At 41.5% G+C, this 23,751-nt stretch overlaps 1 protein-coding gene across 1 annotated transcript; it reads right to left on the reverse strand.

Moving 5' to 3' along the window:
* Positions 1-5,771: 5,771 nt before the first annotated feature.
* Positions 5,772-22,728, reverse strand: ctns (cystinosin, lysosomal cystine transporter). Its single transcript, XM_083970651.1, has 11 exons — positions 22,712-22,728; positions 22,389-22,490; positions 21,429-21,507; positions 20,814-20,904; positions 15,797-15,900; positions 13,984-14,121; positions 13,290-13,389; positions 9,930-10,049; positions 8,536-8,706; positions 8,216-8,333; positions 5,772-6,276 (listed from the first exon to the last, which is right to left on the reverse strand). The coding sequence occupies exons 2-11, from the start codon at positions 22,456-22,458 to the stop codon at positions 6,131-6,133; spliced, it is 1,137 nt and encodes a 378-aa protein (XP_083826777.1). The 5' UTR covers positions 22,459-22,490; positions 22,712-22,728; the 3' UTR covers positions 5,772-6,130.
* Positions 22,729-23,751: the final 1,023 nt, after the last annotated feature.

Consider the following 23,751-nt stretch of genomic DNA (forward strand, 5'->3'; position numbering starts at 1 on the left):
AGGCAGTGGTGTGTCATCTTCTTCGAGTCTGGGTCTTTTAAAATATGACATTAAAGTACTTTGTTTCATCATTTTCCTAGCCGTCGACTGGAGTCAAAAGTCCGCTGGCTAACTGACCATAGTTGCTAGGCTTTTTGCCCCGCTCGCTGCACGTCACGCGCCACTGTGATCATGGCTGCGCTTCTGTCTGAAGATCAACTCTTCCCAGTGCTGCAGGGAGCAGCTCAGATTCTGGAGCAAGAGTTTTGTGAGGGACAGCTGGTTCACAGGTACAAGAACATGATAGAAAATGTGAGAGCAATTTGAAATAAACAGGTCTGGGATCTGTACAAAAATCATTTACTGTATTTCTGGTGTTTTCCAACAAAACAATCATGATTTTTATGAAAGACTTGTGAAGTAAAGAGAGGGAGGGGAGAAAAGGGAAGTGGACTAAAGAAAAAAAAATCATTTTAATAGATATATATGACTTATTCTTATATTTATTTTGTCTTAAATTTATGTGATCCTATGAGCTGCAACCCAAATTGCCCCTTGGGCCATGAAATAAACTGAACCTGAAACCTGAACCACCTAGACACCAAAATGAATTCTATTTATGTATAAACATAAACACAATTGTGATTGTGAATGCCCTGTAACTGCATAGACTGATCTTGCACCATCCTCCATCAGTCAGAGTGGTTTCACTTCTCCTTCCTATGAATTCTCTTCCTCATGCAGGCAGAAACTTTAGAACCGTTGCGAGTCAGACATGTACGTATAAGGATCATTTCCAAAGTGGATTACAGGAGAAGAAATAATATGTCGTATGGATGATGAGAACTTGTTGCCAAATGCAGAGGTAGCTAGATAAATAAAACACACACACAATAAAATAGGACATATTTTTTCAAAAAAGCATCTATCATGTTTCTTCTTTTCAGCCTCACCATAATCATTATACACATAACCAGGGGCCTCATTTATCATCGTGGATACACCTTTTTTCACGCCATTTTCCCCTCGTTTTGTGCGTACGCACTTTTCTCCGCCAAATTTGGGATCTATCAAGCCAAAACCTGACGGGGAAAAGTGCGGACATTTACACCCATTTTGACCCTGGCGTACGCCTTTTTTGAGGAACAGGAGGAATTGGCGACACCGTTGCTGAGTCAGAGAACTGCAGTGTGAGAGGGAGAGAGGAGCGGAGTACATTTAGAAGAGCACAGAGGATTTTTTAAAGTAATTGTGGTAGTGGTGGACCGGTGCTGGCAATCCAACCCGCTCTATAATAACACTAGGCTTTATGTTAATTGATAAACAGAGCGCATTGTGGATTTTGCTTTTTTGATTAGGCTGTGTGACGTCCGACAAGGATCAAACCATCCAAGTTTAAAAACACACCGGCAGCAGCGCACACTGATCTGCAGCTACTGAGACTGTTATTATTCTGTCACCTGAGTTAACGAGGTGCACGTGTGTTTGGAGCTGAGAGGAGAGGATAAAGAGCGAGACAACGCGGCCCTGAGGAGGAACTGTGAAGGACTCAGCTGTAGCCTAATGGAAAATGACCTAAACCGAGTCCAGTAGAGCTGTAACTGTGTAGTGGAAAGGCCTGCAAAGTAATGGTAACTATCGTCCTGCTTCCTACATTGTTTTAACATCTAGGTAAAAAAAAAAAAAAAAAAAAGATTTTCTGGGATAAAGGGGCAGATTACATAAGATTCTTCTTCTTTCTGCTCCCTTTTGTTGAGATTTGGGAGGTTTTTGTTTTTATTGTAGCTTATTAAAATGCAAGATCATTTTTCTGACTGATTTATTGTCCGTGTATCTGCTTTCGGAGAAGCGGAGAAGTTCCGCTTCTTTCCCCCGTTCTTCGCCCGTTGTCTCCGTTGTCACTTTGTTGTCACAAAAGTTGCTGCGCCACAGAGAGCACATGGCTAATTAAATATGCACGTGCTGACCATATATAGTTGTATATAGGCGTTCCGGGGGCGGAGTAAGAGGTGTGTTCACGTGTGCACCATTCTTGAGTCCTGTGTGATTTATTGCGGAGAGTTGTGCGTACGCGCAGTTTGATTGATCTGAAAAAGGTGTAAATATTTAGGGTGTACGCCATTTTCGTCTTTTCGCCGTACGCAAATATTTAGTAGCAGTTTTACACCCTCTTTGATAAATGAGGCCCCAGATCTGGTTGTGACCCTCTCACTGGTCCACTTAGAGATGTAAAGAGTAGAGAGCAAAATATTCTGGAGACCTGAGTCTCAGCTGCGCTCATTCATCTCTCTGCCACTGTGTTTCACATTGATGACATAACATTGATGAACAGCAATGAAATGAAGCAGCTTGTTCCTGATAACCACCTTCATATGGCAAGCAGATTTAACATTTAAAAGCTAAGTTTGACTATCTGGAATTAACATTGTGGATATCAACAACGTCTTTCTGACTTGTCGTAATTACATTTTGAATAGTTGGATTTTTTATTCAAGATATCTGTAATTCAGTTTTGCCTAGTCAAAAAGAACATTTCCGATATCCACAACTACATTCTTCCTATCCACAATAGTCATTTCAGATATCCACAACTACGTTCTTCCTAGGACAAATGACGTCACTTTTGCCGTTCATGTGTATGGGGTTTGTCATTACAGATATCTATAATTTAGTTGAAATATCCGCTATGTGAATTACAGATATCTGTAACTGAATTACGACTAGTACTAATTGCAGTTTGAGATATCTTCAACGTCATTTTGACTAGTCATAATTCCATTTACAGATATCTACAACGTCATTTTGTCTAGTCAAAACTTAATTTAAGATATCCGAAAAGGGACATATAGATATCTTTAATTTAGGTGAATTAAAGATATCTAGAACTGGAATTATGACTAGTCAGAATCAAATTGTAGATATCTCAAACTGGAATTAGTACTAGTCGTAATTCAGTTACAGATATCTGTAATCCACATAGCGGATATCTGCAACTGAATTGTAGATACCTGTAATGACAAACCCCATACACATGAACGGCAAAAGTGACGTCATTTGTCCTAGGAAGAACGTAGTTGTGGATATCTGAAATCACAATTTTAGATAGGAAGAATGTAGTTGTGGATATCGGAAATATTCTTTTTGACTAGGCAAAACTGAATTACAGATATCTGCAACACATATCCAGTCTGGCTCTGTAGTCCTAGGAATGGAAGTTGGACCCAATACTTAGAATACAGGTTCTTTTCCATGACACCACTCCAGTTTACAGTCCACAAAGTAACATTCGCTTGCACATGCAAAACAGGTGACTAACTTTGATTTTAGAACCAGTTCTCCATGTTTAGTTGGTCCTTTATTAAACCACTTACAGTGTACATTTTAGGCCTAAACTGAACAGATCAAACAAGTGTCCTAACTAGGGCTGTCAGGCGATTAAAAAAATTAATCTAATTAATTATAGAATTTGTAATTAATTAATCTAATTAACGTGTTAAACTGACAGCCCTGGTCCTAACTGACCATCTCTGCATCATGATGCAAGTGAGTCGTAGTCTACTGTACATCTGTGGCAGTATGGTCCGTGAGGGTTGGTCATTAAACATAGAGTTGAACTTAAAATGCCACTGAGTTGGTCTTGTGATTATTCCATTTAATCTTAAAGTGTAGGTAACAATTCATTAGCTCACCAGAGTGTACTGCCTGTCACACACTCTAACATTTCGTTGGACCGCCTTTAGCTTTGATTACGGAACACATTTGCTGAGGCATCGTTTCGATAAGCTTCTGCAATGTCACAATATTTATTTCCATCCAGAGCTGCATTAAGTTTTCAAAGATTCTCAGTGGGGTTCAGGTCTGGACTCTGTGGTCACATTGAACCACAATTCCTTCGTGAAGATGATGGTTCTCCACTCTCCTTCCAGGTTTTAATAATGTTTTGTTCTTAATTTTAGAAGTCTCAACAATCTCCTTAGATGTTTTATTTGCTTGATGCCAATAATTTGACCCTTCTGAAACAGATTAACATCTTCTCCACGGCCACATGTGTCTTCTAACATGGTTGTTTAAGAAATGAGATGCATCAGTGAGGGTTATAGATACATTGAAACAGAGCTGAAACATCATCCATGCAGTAATTATCCACTGGGAGTCTGAGTACAGAAGGGCGTCTCACCATCAGGTGTTTCATAGGAAGCAACAATCTGACATACGTATTACAGATTTCTTCTCTTTGGTGTCCCTCTAGCTAGTGGTGCTCTAGACAGCTGCTAATCTCACCTTTACCTTACAACAGGTCTGCACAGTCAGTGCTAGAAAAGGCATCTGTTCTTATTGCATTATGTACAAAATTATGATGTGTCTTTTCACTTTTATGCAGACGACACTCAGCTGTACCTGCCCGTAAACGCCACTGACCCTGGGAAGTTGAGTGCTTTTTTAGACTGTAGTATTACTGCTGTTAAAAACTGGATGTCTCAAAATTTTCTTCAACTCAATGACAACAAAACAGAGGTTCTGGTCTTTGGGTCCCAGCAGATGACTAACCAAATCCTGTCAGCTGCTGGGCCATTAGTAGATGGCTTCAAACTCTCCGCGAAAAACCTTGGAGTCTGGTTTGATAGCAAGTTAAGCTTTGAACAGCACACGACCAAACTTGTTCAGTCTTGCTTGTATCATCTTAAAAAAAAAGGATCGAATCTTTGAAATATTTCTAAGACACTGAAACGATTTTACATGCTTTTATTTCATCACGACAGGATTATTGTAACAGTCTTTTTACCTGTCTTAATCAAAAATCCCTGGAGAGACTCCAGTCGCTGCAGAATTCTGCTGCCAGGCTTTTAACCAGAACTAAGAAACGTGAGCATATTACGCCTGTTTTAGCTTCCCTGCACTGGCTTCCAGTACGTTTTAGGATTGATTTTAAGATCTTATTAATCACTTTTAAAGCACTCAACGGTTTTAGTCCTGCATACATCACTGACCTTTTATCTGTGTACACTTCTGCTCGTACTCTGAGATCCTCAGATAAAGGTTTTTTAGTTGTCCCTGGGGCCCGACTGATGACAAAGGGGGAAAAAGCATTCTCAGTTCGGGCCCCAAGGCTCTGGAATGATCTACCAGAGGACATTAGGTCAGCTTCTTCAGTGTTGTGTTTTAAATCACTCCTTAAAAGGGACAACGAGGAGTTTCTCCATCGGCAACGGAAAATTCTGCGACAATAAAAAAAGTCTCATATTAATGTGGATGAATCTACGTTACCACTTGTTAATGGTCCATTTTCGATAAATATATCGTTTTGTCTCTATCGTTATTTTGTTATTATTAGTGGTGGTGGAAATGCTGGGCGAGCCGACCAGCGTTTCTTTACTTTTGGTTTCGTGGCGAGTCATGAGAATAACGCCGCCGAATCGCCGTTTATGGTCGGAACTACGACGGTATGTGATCGTCTTCCAACCTCTGACTTTAATTCTTGATGAATGAAAACATGAGTCTGTCTTGCGCCGGTCAAAGAATTTCACGGTGCGCGGAGGCTCATAAATGTAGTGTGAAAACACTTCGCTCTTCCAAAACTCCTCGTTGTCCCTTTAAAACTCATTTTTATCGGAAAGCCTTTCCTGATTTTATTTGATTTTATTTACTTGTTCTGGTTGTCATATTAATTGTTGTTATTTTGTTGTACAGCACCTTATAACATTTGTTTTGAAAGGTGCTATATAAATAAAGTTTATTATTATTATTATTATTATTATTATTATTATTATTATTATTATTATATGTACCATATACAAAGGTAGAACAAGGACACTCGTCACAGTTGTCTGGACAGCACTTGGGGAAGTAAGTATCAAGCTTAAATGCAATAATGAATTTAATAATAATAAAAAAAGTGTTTTCTTATACATTCTATCAACCAACAATTTGTACAGTGGTAAAACAAAAACAAAAAAACAAGTGTTGATCCTGAGATGTTTTAAAAGAAGGCACACTGAGCTCAGAGCTGCTGGGATCACACCAGGAGGCCGTCAAAGATGGCCGCCAGCATGGCTTCTCTCCACAGATCGTTTGTTGATCAAGTTGTGTTCATTGGTGTTGACCGACGGGAGCCGGTCATGTTGCTCCCGTGTCAGTGGGTTTTCAGGCAGCCTCAGTCTTCTTGCCCCGTCACAGGTTCGTACTGAGGTGAGTGTCTGTAGAGGCAGTAGTGCTGAGTCATGAAGAGGATGTCGAACACCACCGAGAACAAACCCAAGCCAAACTTTGTAGGATCTCCAAATATCAGCTTCCACTCATCTGAGGAGAGAGAGACAGCAACATGTTCTGTCAGTCCTGTATGTATCTGAAGACTGTCCTCTGCATTCACCTGAAACCATGTTAGCAGAGTTGTTGGTCAGCTGACTGATTCCAGCTTTTGGAGTTTCCACTCAACCCAAGGCAAGGTCATTTTATTTGTATAGCCCGTTTTTACAAACAGTTTGTCTCAAAGGGCTTTACATGGCATCATAACAACATCCTCTGTCCTTAGACCCTCACATCCACTGAGGAAAAACTCCATGGAAACCCTTTTAACAGGGAAAAATCGGAGAAACCTCAGGGTGAGCAACAGAGGAGGGATCCCTCACCCAGGACGGACAGACGTGCAATAGATGTTGTTACAGACAAGAAAACAGTTTATAACAGAGAATGTGAGAAACATGAGAATGTGAGAAACATGGAAATGTTAACAACACAACCCGCTGTGAAATTAACTTCAGCCAGCTGTTCTCACCAGACATGCTCAGAATGATCTGGGCTGAATCAGAAATGCAGGAGGAGCGGTCCAAGACTCCTCCTGAACAATGTGCATGTCTGACCTGCAGCTACTCTCTGATGCCAAAGCAGGTTTGAACCAGCAAAACATGGTGGCTCACTTACTTTTGCACCAGCTCTGAATGTCGTTCCCTCATTGACAACAGCGTACTGCCTGTGTCTCGGTGCAGCATGATGCGCTGGTGTTTCTCAGTGGGGGAAAGCAGAGACCTCTCTACTGCATTTAGTGTACTTAAGAGAAGGGCTGAAACGATTCATCGAGTTACTCGATTAACTCGATTACAAAAATAGCTCGAGGCAAAAACTCTGCCTCGAAGCCTCGTTATATTCCTATGACGCGCAGGGATATTGTTCCACACGGACCGTTGTTAAGGAAACACACCACTAGTGCGCGATACACTCAGCGTGATGGCAGAGAGTCAGGATGTCTGTAAACGGCAGAGATCATCTAAAGTTTGGGATCATTACAGACTCAAAAAGGAAGAGAACAAGGTGCAGTGTGTCTACTGCAGCGGCGCCCGGCTCCCCCCCACAGTAGGCTATAGCACCACAGCATCTCCCAGACCGTTGTATGTAAACCTACCGTAACTTCTCAAAAAAAAAAAAAAAAAAGCTGTGTCAACAGACTCCGGTCTCCTGTGCTGGACCGCGTCTGGCTGCAGGTTTGAGCAAATAAAAGCACGTTCCTGTGAATAGACCTCTTAAAGCCCGTTTGAGCAGTTTCTAAGATGCTACGGTTCTCAAAGACCCGACCCGGTCCAATCCGCAGGTGGTGAAGCCTGGACCTGATGCAGCTGGACTCACCAGCAGTAATTCTCGGCTGGACCATGGCTAAATAAATAAATAAATAAAGAAGCCCGTGACCCAATTTTTAATCAGAATTTTAATAATAGAAAACATCATTTGTTTTTTATGCCAAGTCTTGACTTATAATTGTATTATTTACATTTTTTTTTAAATTTTTTTTAAAATAAATGTTATATTGTTAACCTGTTTGATATTTTATATTCTTTGGTCTCAGGTAATTTTCAGAAGGAGCAAATGTGCAATCCTTATTTGTAATGTTGTATGTTGAAATTTACAGTAAGTTAACTGTGTTGCTACCTACTTGTTGGCACTTGCAATAAATACTTGCCAAAAAAAAAAAAAGCCAAATGCTTGATCATTCAAAGCCACATCATTTTTGTTGCTTTGGTTGTTTAAAAACACAAAAAAAATAATTATCCGATTAATCGATCGATAAAGTGCTAGATTAATCGATTACAAAAAGAATCGATAGCTGCAGCCCTACTTAAGTGGCATTTGTGGCTCATACAACCCCACTTCAAAAAAGCCAAACTATCCCTTTAATATCATCTAAATATGTGGCTGTTCCTTCTACAGTTGAAAAGTGGCTCTAATGCTACAAACGTACAGTACTTACCGTTGTTGTAAGACTGTAAAATCATCTGCACAATACTGAGGGTTCCACCAGTGAAGTCCAACAGCACGTTGCCGATACTCCAGCCTTCAGTGCTCTTTCTCCTGTAGTTCATGTATGCCTGCAACAACAACAACTGTCACTGTCAACTCCCTCCATGACAAAAGGAAATGCATCAAAATACACTAATGGTTTTAGGTGGAGAAAATTACAAAAATGTTTGAACTGGAATTTATCTCAACAGTACTGTAACAGTCCCCACCTGTGTGTGTGTGTGTGTGTGTGTGTGTGCGCGTGCGCGTGTGTGTGTGTGTGTGTCTTACCTGCGGCACATATTTGATCAGAGTGACTGCTAGTTTTATGTAGGAGAAATAGTAGAGGTAATCCAGCCAGGTGATCTGTTTGGCCACGGCGACAAACAAGCTGATCAAAGCAAAGGTCCAGGCGACAAGCAACAAGATGCGGGCCGTCCAGGACACTCTCTGACCCCCCCTCTGAAATAGAGAGGACACAAACACACACTCGGAGTCAGGGACAGAACCAACTACTTAAAGCGAGCCTCGTGCAAGGATCTTGCATCATTTTTGTGCCACGTCTTAAATGGATCCATGTTATCTAGTCATTTCCTTTTTTATTGCCTATGGAACATGTCATGGTATCTCATAATGACCCATTCTAAAAATCAATAGGAGAGGTGGGTAGGAGAGGAGCAGGCATCACTCTGCAGAGTAGGACTCCTACTTGTTGTATTTTAGTTTTTTTTATTTAGTTTTTTATTGTACAATGAAAAAACATGTGAAATGAAATGATGTCTTACATGTTTTTTCTTGAGAGACTCTTTGACAAAAATGCATTTTTCTCAGCTTTCTAGAAAAAAAGTGGTCTTTTTGGTGCAACCAGGCTCTATTCAACTTAAAGGGATAGTTCACCCAAAATTCAAATTTCACTCATTATCTACTCACCCTCATGTCAACTAAGAGCTGTGAGAATTTTCAGAGTCCTCCGTTCCTTCTCTCTTTCCTTTGAGCTATTTGGTGTTTCCAGTGTCATAGTACAAAATATTCTGTGGGTCTTGAAATATTACTCAAAATGCCCCGAAACGCTGGCACATGGCACTGACCATTTTATAAAAAAGGGCTGGCACTCAATGAGTTAAAAAGTAATTCCTAACACTTTACTGTACTACAATGCAAATGGGAATTAATATAATGTATATTTCCAAAGTGCAAATGTCACACTTACTTCTCTGCCATCTCAACAATAGAAACTATGTTCCATTCACTCATTATTTCAAAACATGTGCATTTACTTTATTTGTGTTGTTAACTCGATGTGAATGAAACTTACTAGAGAAGTTAGCATTAGCATCCCAGATTAGCAGCGGCTGTCTAAGCCACATTGTTTCACTTCCCTCTCAGGTTTCAAGCTTCAAGTGTGTTTTATGTGTGTGAGGAAGCACAGCTAGTATGACTGTTGCCGTAGCTACGGTGCATTAGTCATCAACAGCTGCCACAGAATTCACATGAAAAATGTATTTGCGTGGAAAACTAACCGTCCCATTTCTGCTTCACTGAGCTCAGACAGGAAAGTGCGAACATCTCTATGTTACAGACACACACACCTCATACACAGCAGCCTGGAAGACACACACACCTCATACACAGCAGCCTGGAAGACACACACACCTCATACACAGCAGCCTGGAAGACACACACACCTCATACACAGCAGCCTGGAAGACGTACACCAGACAGAGCAGCACGGCATGGAGGCTGAAGAAGACATCGTTGGCGTCGACAGGGTTAATTCCATTGGGATTCTTCTTCAGAAACTCCTCCTGCAGGACCATGACACAGCAACTTAACACATGACTGACACCACACACTGAACATGTGCTACGCAACAACCTACAGCTGGTCAGGTCAGCTGTTACATGACTGATCCAGAGCCTGCTGCTAAACTCTGTCGCATTAATTCAATCACTCAAATGAATTAAATATGGAATCGGGTATTTATCATATATCGGGTTTTTGCCTTTTATTGTTATGTGGTGCTGGGACAAACACATTTCACAATTCATTCAGTTCATCGTCATTGTAAACGTACCCCAGAATATGCAAACAATGCTAACAATGTCCTGGAAGGACAAAAAAAAAAAAAAAGTCATTTTGCCATCAAATAAATATGAATGTGACTGTTGTTTACCAAAAGGAATAAGTGAAACTGACTGAAATGTGGTCTGAGTTTCACTTTCACTTTTTCTAACCATAACTGGGTTTCCATCCAAATGTATCGAACAGCAAAAAGAGCGAAAAGCAAATGTGAATTTATGCCCGTTTCCATTCGTTATTGTTTTGCGATTATTGGGAGAGGAGGAGTGCGCCGTGAGATTACGTCATAAGAGAGTGTGAATGTATCCAACAGTTGACACTCAGCTGACACTCAACATCATGGACAATTTACGTACTTTCCGGACTAGACGCACCTGTATATAAGCCGCACCAGCTAAATTTAAAAGAAAATACATATATAGACTGGACTTGAATATAAGCCTCAAGTTTTCATGTTGTAACATGAGATATTTACACAGAAAGACAGTCGGGAACTGTGACAGTCCGCTCGCTTTTCCGCTGTTTTGGTTACGCTCCTCTCCTCCATGTGCATCTGTTGACAACAAAGCCGGCGAAAACTCAATAAATGGAGCGGTGGATAACGTTACATAACATATACGATGTTACGGCGTGTGATTGTGTAGTCTTAACCGTCATAAACAAAAGATTACGGGTTACGGAGCGTTTGTGTTGCGGTGCAGCAGAGACGAGAGCTGGGACACCGGGGCGTCGTTCTCCATTTGTTTGAACGTCGGCGGGTGAAGGACTTTTGGGAAGTCGTCCTCCAGCAGCACTTCACCCACAAACTCTGGCTCAATTCGCAAAACCTGTTTCCATAACAAAAAGTTGCATTTTCCTTTTATCGATGCGCTGACAAATCCACCCCCCCAAAGCGTAACAACTTTTATGTGCATTTACTGCCTTTTTTCGAATTTCCGGCGTTTCCATCCAAGTATTTATTCGCAATTTTTGAAAATGCGAATTAAAAAAGGTGGATGGAAACACAACTCATGTTCTTAGTTCAGTCAGACAACTCTGGAATGAGAAGAAATCATTTATTGAGCGTAAGCATGGCAAGCTGAAGCACAGCATGGACAGCATATCCTTCAGCATGGCTGCAGCAGGTTTGGTGTCAGGCTCCGACTCATATTCCTTCCCTGAATGATCTGCTTTGCCAGACATTACAGGGAATGAAGCCGACCCCCCCACACTATTTGGAGGAGGAGAGCATGTGACTGATCAGCTGATCAGGATGGGCGCGGCCTGAGTCGTCTGCCTGAACTAGCTTTGCAGGCTTCGCATCATTGAGATGGTTCTTTGTTTACTGTATTATTTCTTTTTCTTTTTATTCCATTACTTTCTTAATATGTGTCATGTGATCATTACTTTTATTATTAAATTTATCATTAGTAACATCATTTTTTATTCTTGTGAGTATTGTAGTATTAATCAGTATATGTACGCATGAGAGGGTATGTTTTGTGCATGTGCATTAGGGCTGTTCGATTAATCGATTTAAAATCGTAATCGCGGTTATTTGGAATCGTAAAAATCGATTTTTTACTCTAAGTAGGGTAATTACGGTAAGCCCCCGTTCATGAATCTGGGCTGCGCTGAATTATGGTACTGACTGCTGCCTCCTTCCTCCCATCACGCTCTCCCACTGCTCTCCTCTCCCCACACACTGGAAACAAGCATGTCAGCATTTTGCTGAGACCAGTGAGGATTTTGTTGCCAAAAAGACCAACGGCCCTTTTCCACTACACAGTTACAGCTCTCACGGTCCATTAGGTCCATTTAAAAAGACACAAACAGCACACAAAATAGTTTGTCATTTAACAAAAAAAATCATAATCGTAATCGGAAATTGATTTTTCAGAGAAGAAAATCAAGATTTTATTTTTGGGCAAAATCGAACAGCCCTAATGTGCATGTATGATATACATTTTAAAAAGGTAAAATAAAAAGTCAAAAAAAAAAAAAAAAAGGTTCTTTCTTTGCTTACTGACATGATCCTGTTGTAGTACCTGACCCTCCTCCAGAGAAGAAGAAGAGTCTGGCTGCTCCGCCTATGATTCTGCGATCAGAGAAAAAAAACGCTCCGGCCGTTTGGAATTCTTTCAATCAGTCACAATCGTTGTGATCGTCGCCGTAGCAACGGTGCGCTTGCAAAATATTGCCGGTTGGAAACTGGATTTGTGACCGCGGTGTAACGACGGTTGGCAACCACTGACGGATATTTATTCTTTTGTTCGGTTTAACGGCGGTTGGCAACCGCTGACGGATATGTCTTCTTCTGTTCAGTTGGAGACACGGATGTATAATAGATCCATGGTTCGGTTCCTGTTGTTGTTTGTTGATGTTTCCCTTTACCGGGCGGACTGTGAAAGCTGCAACACGGAGGCGGGACTTCCGCCAGGTGGCTCGTTCCGACCAATCGGAGGCTAATCGCAGCAACACACTTCCGTCAGGCCAGACTATAGTACCTGTAACTTCCCCAACAGCTGTGTTTCAATCCAAACTCCATTCTTTATGAGACACGGTCTATGATGATACTGTCCTTATGTCAACTGTCACCAGAGGAGAAAGTGAAATGAGATGGTCTGGTTTTACTGAGGACCTCCCCTTTATCCTCAGAAGCTGTTTTTATTTATGGAGGCTGTGGAATGAATCTTAGGAGAGGGTTGGGCTGCACAGGTCCCACATGCTGAATGCTTTGCTGCTCAGGAAACAGGAAATGACTGTGACATAGCAGCCGCTGAACTGAGACACAGCTGTCATGTTTCACAGGAAGAGTCTCCTATCAGGTTAAAGTCAACACTTGAACGAATCGACATCATTCATTCACCTGCTGATGTGAGGCTCATGAGGATTCCCTTCCTGTAGCTGCCTTTTAAAATATACCGTTTCTCCAGGCTCAGCAATACTAAACATGTGTGTGTTTCAACAGTGGAGGAGGAAGTTACCTTTATATATGGGATCCAGAACAGACCTATGTTGAAGACACTGTAAGCGATGAAGCCAGTCAGGTTGAGAGCCAGGAAGTCAAAGTTGAGACCTACAACACTGAAAACAAACACCTTAGTATAGTTTTCTTTGTCCAAGTGTGTCTTTGTTCAGCTTGGTTCAAATGTGGAGAAAAAACCTGCATGATAATATGTTTTACATATACACTACTTGCAAAAAGTTAGGGATATTTGACAAGAATATCCCTTTAAAAAGTTCATGCTACAGTGATATTCTATCATGAAAGCAGCCGCCTTTTAACCCTCCTGTTGCAAACCTGGGGATTCCAACCCAGGACCTTCTTGCTGCGAGGCGACAGTGCTAACCAGTGATTTGTGTGGTTATCACCTTGTTAGAGAACAGCATGTTATTCAATAAGTAGTGAAACATTGAACAACTGGACATGTGCATTCAAAAGTTTAGAGAAGGTTCAATTAAATTCACCTGTAAAGGTTAGAGTGCATTTTAGGTTTAGGAAATGTAATCCAAAAGCCAAACATGCCTCACTTTTTGTGAGTAGTGTGATGAAAAGACGACACAGACATGCATGTTCTTTACATCATGATCCAGATAACAGCAAGCAGCTACATGACATGGTATTAGCTTGTGTGTGTGTGTGTGTGTGTGTGTGTGTGTGTGTGTGTGTGTGTATACCTTTTCCGTCTCCAGTTTTCCCATGCCTGTGGATAGAAGGACACGGACCAAGCCAGAAAGTAAATCCAGCCAATCACTTCACTGATCACCGACACGACGTTGCTATGGACGACCATGAAGCGGATCCTGACGGGTAAACTAGAGACAGAGTGGGGAAGACAGAGTAAAATAATACTCAGACACTCAAACACACAACCCTATTGAAATGCACATACACACTACCTTATACCCCTTTCCCACTGGCCAAAAAACCCGTTTAAACCCGCTAACAATCGGCTTTTGGTGGCAGTGGGAAAGGCGCACCGAGCCGCCTCGACCCGCGTCGACGCGGGTCAAACGACTCGGCAAGCGACGCGGGTTAAAATCGCCTTTAATCGGCTCGGCTCCGAACGGCTTGCAGTGGGAACGCCAGACCCGCGTCAACCCGCTAATTTACGTGATGACACTGAACTTTACGTGACGCTACGTCATCGCGCCGGTCGCGTCTCATATCACCAAAACAAAGCTCTGCTCCGCTCTGCTCTCACTCGAGACTGGGATCAAAAGATCAGAGAACACTGACCAAAAACGATAGAAAAAAAGAAAAGAAAAGAAGCGACAGTGTGTTTAACTGACGTGTTGTGCCGCGGACGTCCGTCATCCGGCCGCAGCAGACTCTCTGTCCTCCGCGGTCCTGGTGCTCCAGGTCAGCCAGCCAGAGAGTCTGCCTCGGCGGACGGACACTCCGCGGCGGGCGGCTGTGGCATGACTGTGTGTGTCGCTTGCACCGCGGATGAGAGCGGGGCGACTGGTTTATGCTCTGTCTGATCCCTCAGCGGGGGGTCAGACTCGGCTCATTTTGGTCAATGGGAAAGGGGCCAAATGCCGATTGTTAGCGGGTCGACCCGCGTTTAAAAAACCCGCGTCGACCCGCTAATTTTAGTGGGAAAACGGCTTTAGTGTCCTACATACAAGACAACTCAAGTGTCCAATTAAGACAGAGCTCTTGTCTCCAATACACACCCAAAGGTTACGTGAGGTGTGTGTGATTATCTACCAGATACATTAACATCAGCAGGGAGACACTGCACTAACACTAGTCATATATTTTTATTTATTATAAAAGCTCCTTCAGTCTGGAGGTTACACACTTTACAGGGTTTCTGCAGGTACCAGCACATCTAATGTAATGCTTTTTAATGCTTTTTAATGCCATTTCAAACATTTTTAATGTCCGCGACTGCAAATACTATACGTGTGCGTACATACACTTATCTACATACACACACCCAATTACTTGGTTCTGCATGTTTATCACACCAATAGGGGTGCACCGACTGCAATTTTCTGGCCTGTCATCGATTTTTAAAAAGCCTGACCTGCCGATAGCGATAAAAAAAAGAAAAGAAAGAGTCAACAGTAGCCTGCCACCATCTAAAAATATTAATTTAGAAAATTCTCCATTTCTTCACCCATGTTTAATTTTACTGTAGATTAACTGTATAATCCCCCTATTTTTCTGCTCTTTGTGCTCTATAGGGATGTAATGATATCAAAATCTCACTGTATGAATCAATCAATTTTTTATCAATTTTTTAATGCCTTTGAGCATCGAATTTAATTCATTTTAATGCCATTTGAAGCCTTAATTTTAGCAAAATATACTGTATTTAATGACTTTTAATGCTTTTTAATGACCCGTGGAAACCCTGCTTTATTCATCAAACACAGACAGCTGAATGAGCATATTAGCTATTGGAGAACTGGAGTCATTTCATAGAAAACTACTTGTGTACACACAGACTTTGAGATCAACATGTCCTGATGCACCCACCTGTTGAGGTCTGTGCTGTTGCTCAGCAGGAAGGTGGTGACCTGGCCCACACCTTGAGCTGTCACGTTGCAGCTGACCGCCGCCGCCTCCTCCTGCAGCACCACCTGCACAGAAACAAGAGCCACACACACTCAGTGAGCCATCATCCTGTCTGCTGCTGACGCTGATGTCTGCTTGGGTTGCTCCATGCTGTTCAGTCTGCACTCAGTGTTGAGAGACAATGTGGCTCACATACTGTATACCCAGGGGGCAAAGCAAAAAAACACACACGGAGCGTTGTAAAAGGTTTGACACCAGAAATGATATCTAGGAACTTGAAGGATTAAAACCTGGGTGGACAAACCCGGTCAACTAGCTGCTGGAAAGCTACAGGGGCCAAAACCCCTTTCTGGGGTAGTTTTGCTGGTGAAATTATGTAAATGCAAATATTTAGGTACTACAATGGCATAAATAGTCATACAACTATAAAATTTGGCAGAGAGTATCTTGACACATAGGGGGAGGCAGGAAAAAAAGATTCTGGGGTTTGTTGCAACTCGATTTTAAGATATCACCCTCAACATCCCAAAAAAGACAAAAAAAAGTACAAATTCTCATGAAAATGATTATTTTTCAGCACTTTATGGAGAATATCTATGCCTAACATGTATATAGAAAACTTCCTTAATTCATAAGCTTCCATTTGAGTCCAAGATAGCCTTTCTACTAGCTACTGGAAAGCTACAGGCTGTCTCCAAACAATGCAACACCTATTACAAAAACTACATGTTAACTGGCATGATCAGAAAACATTCTTTTTCTGGTCTCCTCAAAGTGAACAGATAGATAGAGAAGACCGTTGGCCACAGCAAGTGGGGCTTTGGAGATAGAAAGGCTATCTTGGACTCAAATGGAAGCTTATGTATTAAGGAAGTTTTCTATATACATGTTAAGCATAGATATTCTCCATAAAGTGCTGAAAAATAATCATTTTCATGAGAATGTCAGGCGAACAGTTCTTTTTTTTTGGTCTTTTTTGGGATATTGAGGGTGATATCTTAAAGGAGCTTGAGGCAAGATCGAGGAATAAAACTCACTAGCGATACAACAGCCGTAGCGGCCGTCAGGGTTACTGCAGCCATATCAGCCAAGCTGGTGCGGGAGCGCGCATCAACTCTCCACAGCAGCAGCTGATGCTGTGACAGTGACACTGTGTCTGAATTGGAAACGGCGTAACGTTACTATACCAGTGTTTTCCATTAATCAGCCGCCACAGTTTGGTTTGTGTCCGCCGCAGCAGTCTCTCACAGAAAAAAAGAACAGCTTTCACTATCTCTCATCTCTGCCAGTCAGCCCCTCTCCCTGCTGTCTCACGACACAGACACAGACAGACACACACACACACACACGTAGGCTACACACACCGCGCCTGGCTGTTAATAAACAGTAAATGCGCCATGCCGCGCTCATTGTACAGTGCTCAATTTACCGCGATACCGGGAGGTTGACCGGCCAGGCATCAGGTCAGCACCGGCCGCCGCCGCCTCTGTGAGCCGCTGGTGCCGCTCGGCTGCTCTAGTGGCTCTGCTCCTCCCAACACGTCGGAGAATTTCCTTACAGCCGTTGTTTGGATAAACTGACCACGGATGAATCAATCGGCTCATTGTAAAACTATTTATTTATTTATTGAAGTAGCCTAAATATGGTGATTTTTGTACGTACAGAGCCCCAAGGCTGCGCTGCTCACACACACCTGAAGCTTCACTTTTCATTCAAATGAACTAATCCGACTGCCACAGTGCCACTGTTAGATTTCATCCAGCATTTATCTCCTAAAAACAATTAAACCAGCCGGCAGAAAACCTCTAAAAACCTGTGGGGAAGTTACTCGGCTGGTTTTCTTCCTTGTAAGGAGGACAGCTGCTGCCCGGCCGATGAGCTCAGCTCCCCGGCTGCAGCCTCTGTGACGAGCCGTTGCTGCTGCTGCGTGTGTGTGGCTCTGCACTCCTCCGAAAAATGTCGGAGCAAATCTAGTACTTACAGACGTTATTTAGATAAACTGGCAACAGATTGGGAATCTAAACCGTCACTTTCTTGCATGAAAAAATATTAAAATGTAAGAAAGTGACGTTATTTCTCTACTCGCTGCTCACATGACTGTTCAGGCTGAAGACATCCGCCGACCGCAAGCGGAGGAAAGCCGAAGCTGTCGAGGACGCGCATGCAGCGTCATTTGACGTCACATCCGCGGACAGCGCGGGAAATTCGGACCCAGAATTGCAGTGCATTATGCAGCACACAGCCTGTTCAAGGCAACGGAGAGATACGCGAGTGGGCTCATTCTTTTTGGTTTTTAACGCTTCATCGCCCATTAGCAGTAAAAAACTTAAAACGCATGTGAATTTCTTGCCTCATGAACCTTTAAAATCGAGTTGCAACAAACCCCAGAATCTTTTTTTCATGCCTCCCCCTATGTGTCAAGATACTAGTTGTATGACTATGTATGCCATTGTAGTACCTAAATATTTGCATTTACATAAGTTTCACCAGCAAAACTACCCACTGTCCACCCAGGTTTTAATCCTTGAAGTTCCTACATATCATTTCTGGTGTCAAACCTTTTACAACGCTCCGTGTCTGTTTTCAAATAAACTGGGATTTTGCCCCCTGCGTAGTAGACTTTGACTCCACTGTTTGTATTTGAGGCATTCTAATATCTTTCTTAGAAAACAATGGAGCTCTATGGCACTGAGGACTAAGATCAATCAGATTATTTCTTTGCATCATAAATCAAGTGTTATTTCTATTTTACTATTCTATTTAAAGTGTTTGAACAGATTCATACACTTATTCTCTCTATATGAATATGTAGAAGTAGATATTTGAATATACTATATTAAAGGACAATTCCTGGCAAATTCAACCTGGAGCTCTAGTTTCCTAATATTTTAGGTCTAAAATAAGGATTCTGAAGATTTTCTCTTTAATGTCTCCTGTTCTGCAGTAGTTCTGTCTGTCCCCGCATCGCCACAACAGCGTCTAATGGGAGCGGACCGATCTTATGCTGTTTAGGCTGTTTACATCCCACAAAACATACTGAGCCGTCAACTTGACTCTTGCACGAGACTTTGCATTACAGCTCTGTTGACCAACATGTCGGCTTTCTTGAAGTGAACAAACCCCTCGGTGTATGTTTGAAGCCATCTGACGCGGCATGACACGATAATTAAAAAAGATTCATTCATTCATATACACTGCTGGGACAGACACAACTACTGCAAAACAGGAGGAATTCATCCCACGCAAACATTTTAAAAAATATCTTCAACTAAGGAGCTTTATCAAAACAAATCAAGCCCAGTATATGCTTTGTCCCCTCTCTAACAATATTGGAGAAAAAAATTTACAAAAAATCCTTTTGGAAAAGGCATCATTTCTGAATTTTATGATTTATTGAAAGATTTCTCTCCTGATTCTTCTGAGTCTAAATTTAATGCATGGAAAACAGATCTACAGGAGGAACTGTCACTGGAACATTGGCGTAAAGCATGTAAAACAGCTCAGACAGGGACAGGTCACACACGCCTAAAGCTGCGTTCACACCGGACCTTTTGTTTTTAGAACGAGCGACGAGTTTACATGTTAAGTCAATACAAACGAGCGATGGAGCGTTTTATCGCCCAGGCGGAAAAACGCTGGGGCTCGGAGCGACAGCGACGGAGCGTCGGAGCGTTTTTTCGCTCAAGTCGCTCCCGTCGCTCGAGATGAGAAATCCCAACTCTCCGGCCATCAGTCGCTCGTCGCTCAGCGCTGATTGGCTGCCGTAATGCCGGTGGTTCCAGTGTAAACAGAGACCACAGAGGCACATGGCTGTGGGCATGACGTGATCAAAGCGAAAATGCGAGTCTGTGGCTCTGAGCCAAATTGACGAGCGGCTGCAGCCGAGCGATGGAGCGTTTTTTTCGGAGTGATACGAGCGACAGCGACAAAAATAAAAGCTCCGGTGTGAACGCACCTTAAGACTCCTACAATATAATTGGTTGATGAGGGTGTATATTACTCCAGTAAAATTAAATACATTTAATTTGAATATCCCAGATACCTGTAATAGATGTGGGGTAAATAAGGGCACTTTATTTCACTGCCTCTGGCAGTGTCCAAGAGTGGTGGAGTTTTGGAAGGAGGTTTGTCTGTATGTACAGGAGATTCTCTCAATTAGATTAGAACTGGAACCTAAGCTCTTTCTTTTAGGTCTTTACCCAGAGGGACACAGAATTAAGCAACATGAAAAAATGTTTATAAACATGTGTTCTCTACAGGCCAAAAGGACAATAGCCATATCATGGAAAAGCTTTGGTAAACCATCAATCTCTGTGTGGTGTAGGGAACTAACCTCTTGTTTACCTCTGGAAAAAATGTCTTACACTCTTAAGGACAAACAGGAGATATTTCAAATGATATGGGGTCGCTTCATCAACTACATGAAGGACAATGATCTGTCTCATCTGATGGACAGGCCTGGAACAATATAGGCGCACCCTCTGCACGACCCAGCCTCTTCTCCAGCTTTCTGGACTACATGATAATGAATTTTTTATGACTAACTCATGATTCTTTGCCTCCTAAGGGAGGCCCTGACCGCCATGTTTCCGTCTTGTTGATTACACTGAAGTGTGTATAGTATGAAAACTCGATCTGATGGTGTATGTTTATACACTTCTGTACCATGGCACCATTTTACACACCTCTGTTGTTGTTTTTTTGTGTTCCTGTACGTATATATATATGTTTTTATATATATTTTTTCTATTTTAAAAATGAAAATCCAATAAAGATATTGTTAAAAAAAACAAAAAAACAGGAGGAATTAAAAATAAAATCTTCGGATTCATTCTTTTAGACCTAAAATATTAGGAAACTACAGCTCCAGGTTGAATTTGCCTGGAATTGTCCTTTAATTTCGGCAATCCAAACATACATTTTGCATCAAGACTTGCCAGAAAAAAAATGTAGAGAAGTAGTGTGTAGTTTAATTTACCTGTTGTGGCAGTGTGATTATAGATGAGTAGTTGGACTTGGAGCTGTAGGTGACGTTAAACTGAAGCACAAGTGACTGGTTGGCAGGAGAACTAGGACAGAAACAAACATTCAGTCAGAACAACTTCCCTCTGTATATTACTCTACAATTTACATATTCATGTACTTGTCTAGATTGTGTTAAAAAAAAAAACAACTTTCTAGTATTTCTGGTCTATGTTTTTTCCTAATGCTCTCTCTAACATTCAGATCTGTCATTTTGACTTTTAGCTTCTAGGTCAGGTTTTTGTAGGATTTTAGGCAGCAGTGTTGCTCATGTACAACTATCTTGTTCACATGATGGATATTTATTGGGTGTGTGTTTGATGCATCACATCCTCCACAAGCTTTCATTTTTCCATTCTGCTTTTTTTCCTCTGCAAAGCCTTTGTCAATTTGTGCTTTCAGGTGCATTGACTTCTCTACAGTCGAACCTCTTTTACTTAACAGGAGAAAGAAATCGAGCACTACCCTGTTGTCCTTTTGCAATCTGCCATTATAGTTTGAATGATACAAGAACCTTGTTTTCTGTTTGGCTATAATGTGCACACTTTCTGCGATAGGCATGTGAAGTTACCTGGAGGTAATGCTGATGTTTGCTGTAGAGCCCTGTGAGAGTGTGACAGCAGCTGGAGCCGACAGGTTCACACTGCAGTCTGGAGAACAAACAGAGACATCTATTAAAATCGACAGAAATCCAAGATGCTCATATACTGTAGGTAGACATCACATTATGGACTGGCTTTAAAGGGATAGTAGCATTTTTAAAAAAAAGTGGGGTTGTATGATCTACAAATAGCCCCTAAGTACTTTAATTGCAGTAGAAGACTCTCTGCACTCCTCCCGTTAGCAACGCCAGCCCATAGCCCTGCCCAGAGATTTACAACATACAGTGTTGTGAAAAGACCCAAAGAAACGGCTTATTTTCGTGGCCTAAAAGAGGTTTCACCTGAAAAAAAAAAACACAGTTCCATTGTTTGCTGTAATATAATTTTTCCAGCCCCTCAAAGTGCAGGAAAAACACAGTTTTTATTTGGACCTAACCAACTGCTGATCGGCGGGCGCTAACCCTGGGCGGAGGGATACGTAAGTTGGGTAGGTCCAAATAAAAACTGTGTTTTTCCTGCACTTTGAGGGGCTGGAAAAAATTATATTATAGCGAACAATGGAACTGTGGGTTTCTTTGGGTCCATTCACAACACTGTATGTTGTAAATCTCTGGGCAGGGCTATGGGCTGGCGTTGCTAATGGGAGGAGTGCAGAGAGTCTTCTACTGCTATTAAAGTACTTAGGGGCTATTTGTAGATCATACAACCCCACTTTTAAAAAAAAATGCTACTATCCCTTTAAGATTTAACATCTTATGTTGCATTCTGAATGGAAAAAAAGAGACAAGTCAGCAAAACATTGTATGAGGAACAAGCCTGTGTTGTTACTAGAGCAGTCACACTAGTGTCATCAGACTGGTTTCATGGATCTTATCCAGATGCTGGTGTATTAATGATGTTTAGTCAGAATAAGCAGAAGAGTCAGTCACCACAGAGGTTGGCCAGAGTCCACAGCAGCAGCAGCTGAGACAGACACCTGACTGACCCAGGACCAGCCATCTCCGCACAACGTCAGGTAGCCTACCGTCAACCTGAGAGACACACAGCAAACACAACACCTCAGAGATGAAAAACACAGCGACGTTTTCTACAGAATTAATGACAACACATTTGAACAACAGTTCAAACCGGGTTCAGATCCGAGCAGCAGAGTAAACACACACACTGTGACAGCAGACCAAGAGGAGGAGGCAGCGACCGACCGGTGAACACAGTTAAACACCTACAAACTGTAGGAATGATGACAACTCACCGCAGCTGTGTGTGTGTGGTGTGTGTGTGTGTGTGTGTGTGTGTGTTTGGGTTGTCTCTGCCGCTTCCTCATCAGCTGGTCACAAGACAAACCTGCCCTGCCGAGCTTCTTCTGCTTTCTCTCTCTGAGTGGAGGTGGTGGTGCGTACCGCCCTCTAGTGGCCGGGAGTCTACATCACACCTGAACATAATACTATGACACAGAGGCTAACCAAAACTAGTGGGCTTAAAAAATATAATATAATATAATATAATAATAATAATAATAATAATAATAATAATAATAATAATAATAATAATAATAATAATAATAATAATAATAATAATAATAATTAATGTGTGAATATATATATATATATATAGAAATTAAGAGACCACTCCCAAAATGATCAGTTTCTCTGGTTTTACTATTTATAGGTATGTGTTTGAGTGTCATTTAGAGCTTTATTGGCTAATGACTAAACTAGTCTAAATAACAAAAATATCGTCTATACTCAAAGTCTTTTCAGACCTTGAATAATAATAATAATAATAATAATAATAATAATAATAATAATAATAATACAAAGAAAACATGTTCATATTTATTCCTAAAGAACACAGCAAGAATATTTTAACTCAGTTTTTGTGGGATAATGTCAATGTTTAATCCCAGCAGTGGTTTTTATAATCTTCCTATAAAACCAGATGTGGTTCAGGTGATGATTTATGGGAGCGGGACTAGATAAGCTTTTGCTTCTCCTGCTTTCCCTTTCGGCCATGTGTATTGTATTATTTGAACTAAGATGAAGTGTGATGATGATGATCTAACTGACATGCCCGAAATAAACAAATAAATAAATAAATTACCTCATCAGTGTCTCATTAAGTAGAATGAGTTGTGTTTGTGTTGGTATTTAAAAAAGAAAAGAAAAGAATGAATGTCATACATGTAGAGATGCTTTTAAGAAACATTTGTGAAAGTGGTCTCTTAAACAAATAAGAGACCACTTTCACAAATGTTTCTTAAAAGTATCTCTACATGTACGACAGTCATTCTTT

The sequence above is a fragment of the Trachurus trachurus genome (assembly GCF_905171665.1).
Source record: "Trachurus trachurus genome assembly, chromosome: 4".
In the NCBI taxonomy this organism is placed as follows: Eukaryota; Metazoa; Chordata; class Actinopteri; order Carangiformes; family Carangidae; genus Trachurus; species Trachurus trachurus.

Coding starts and splice junctions, on each gene's coding strand:
- ctns (XM_083970651.1), bottom strand. CDS start 22,458: ATGGCTGGTCCTGGGTCAGTCAGGTGTCTGTCTCAGCTGCTGCTGCTG. Junction 14,122..15,796: donor AACAGCACAGACCTCAACAG/GTGGGTGCATCA, acceptor CTCTGTCTCTAG/TTTACCCGTCAGGATCCGCT. Junction 13,390..13,983: donor GAAAACTGGAGACGGAAAAG/GTATACACACAC, acceptor GTTTGTTTTCAG/TGTTGTAGGTCTCAACTTTG.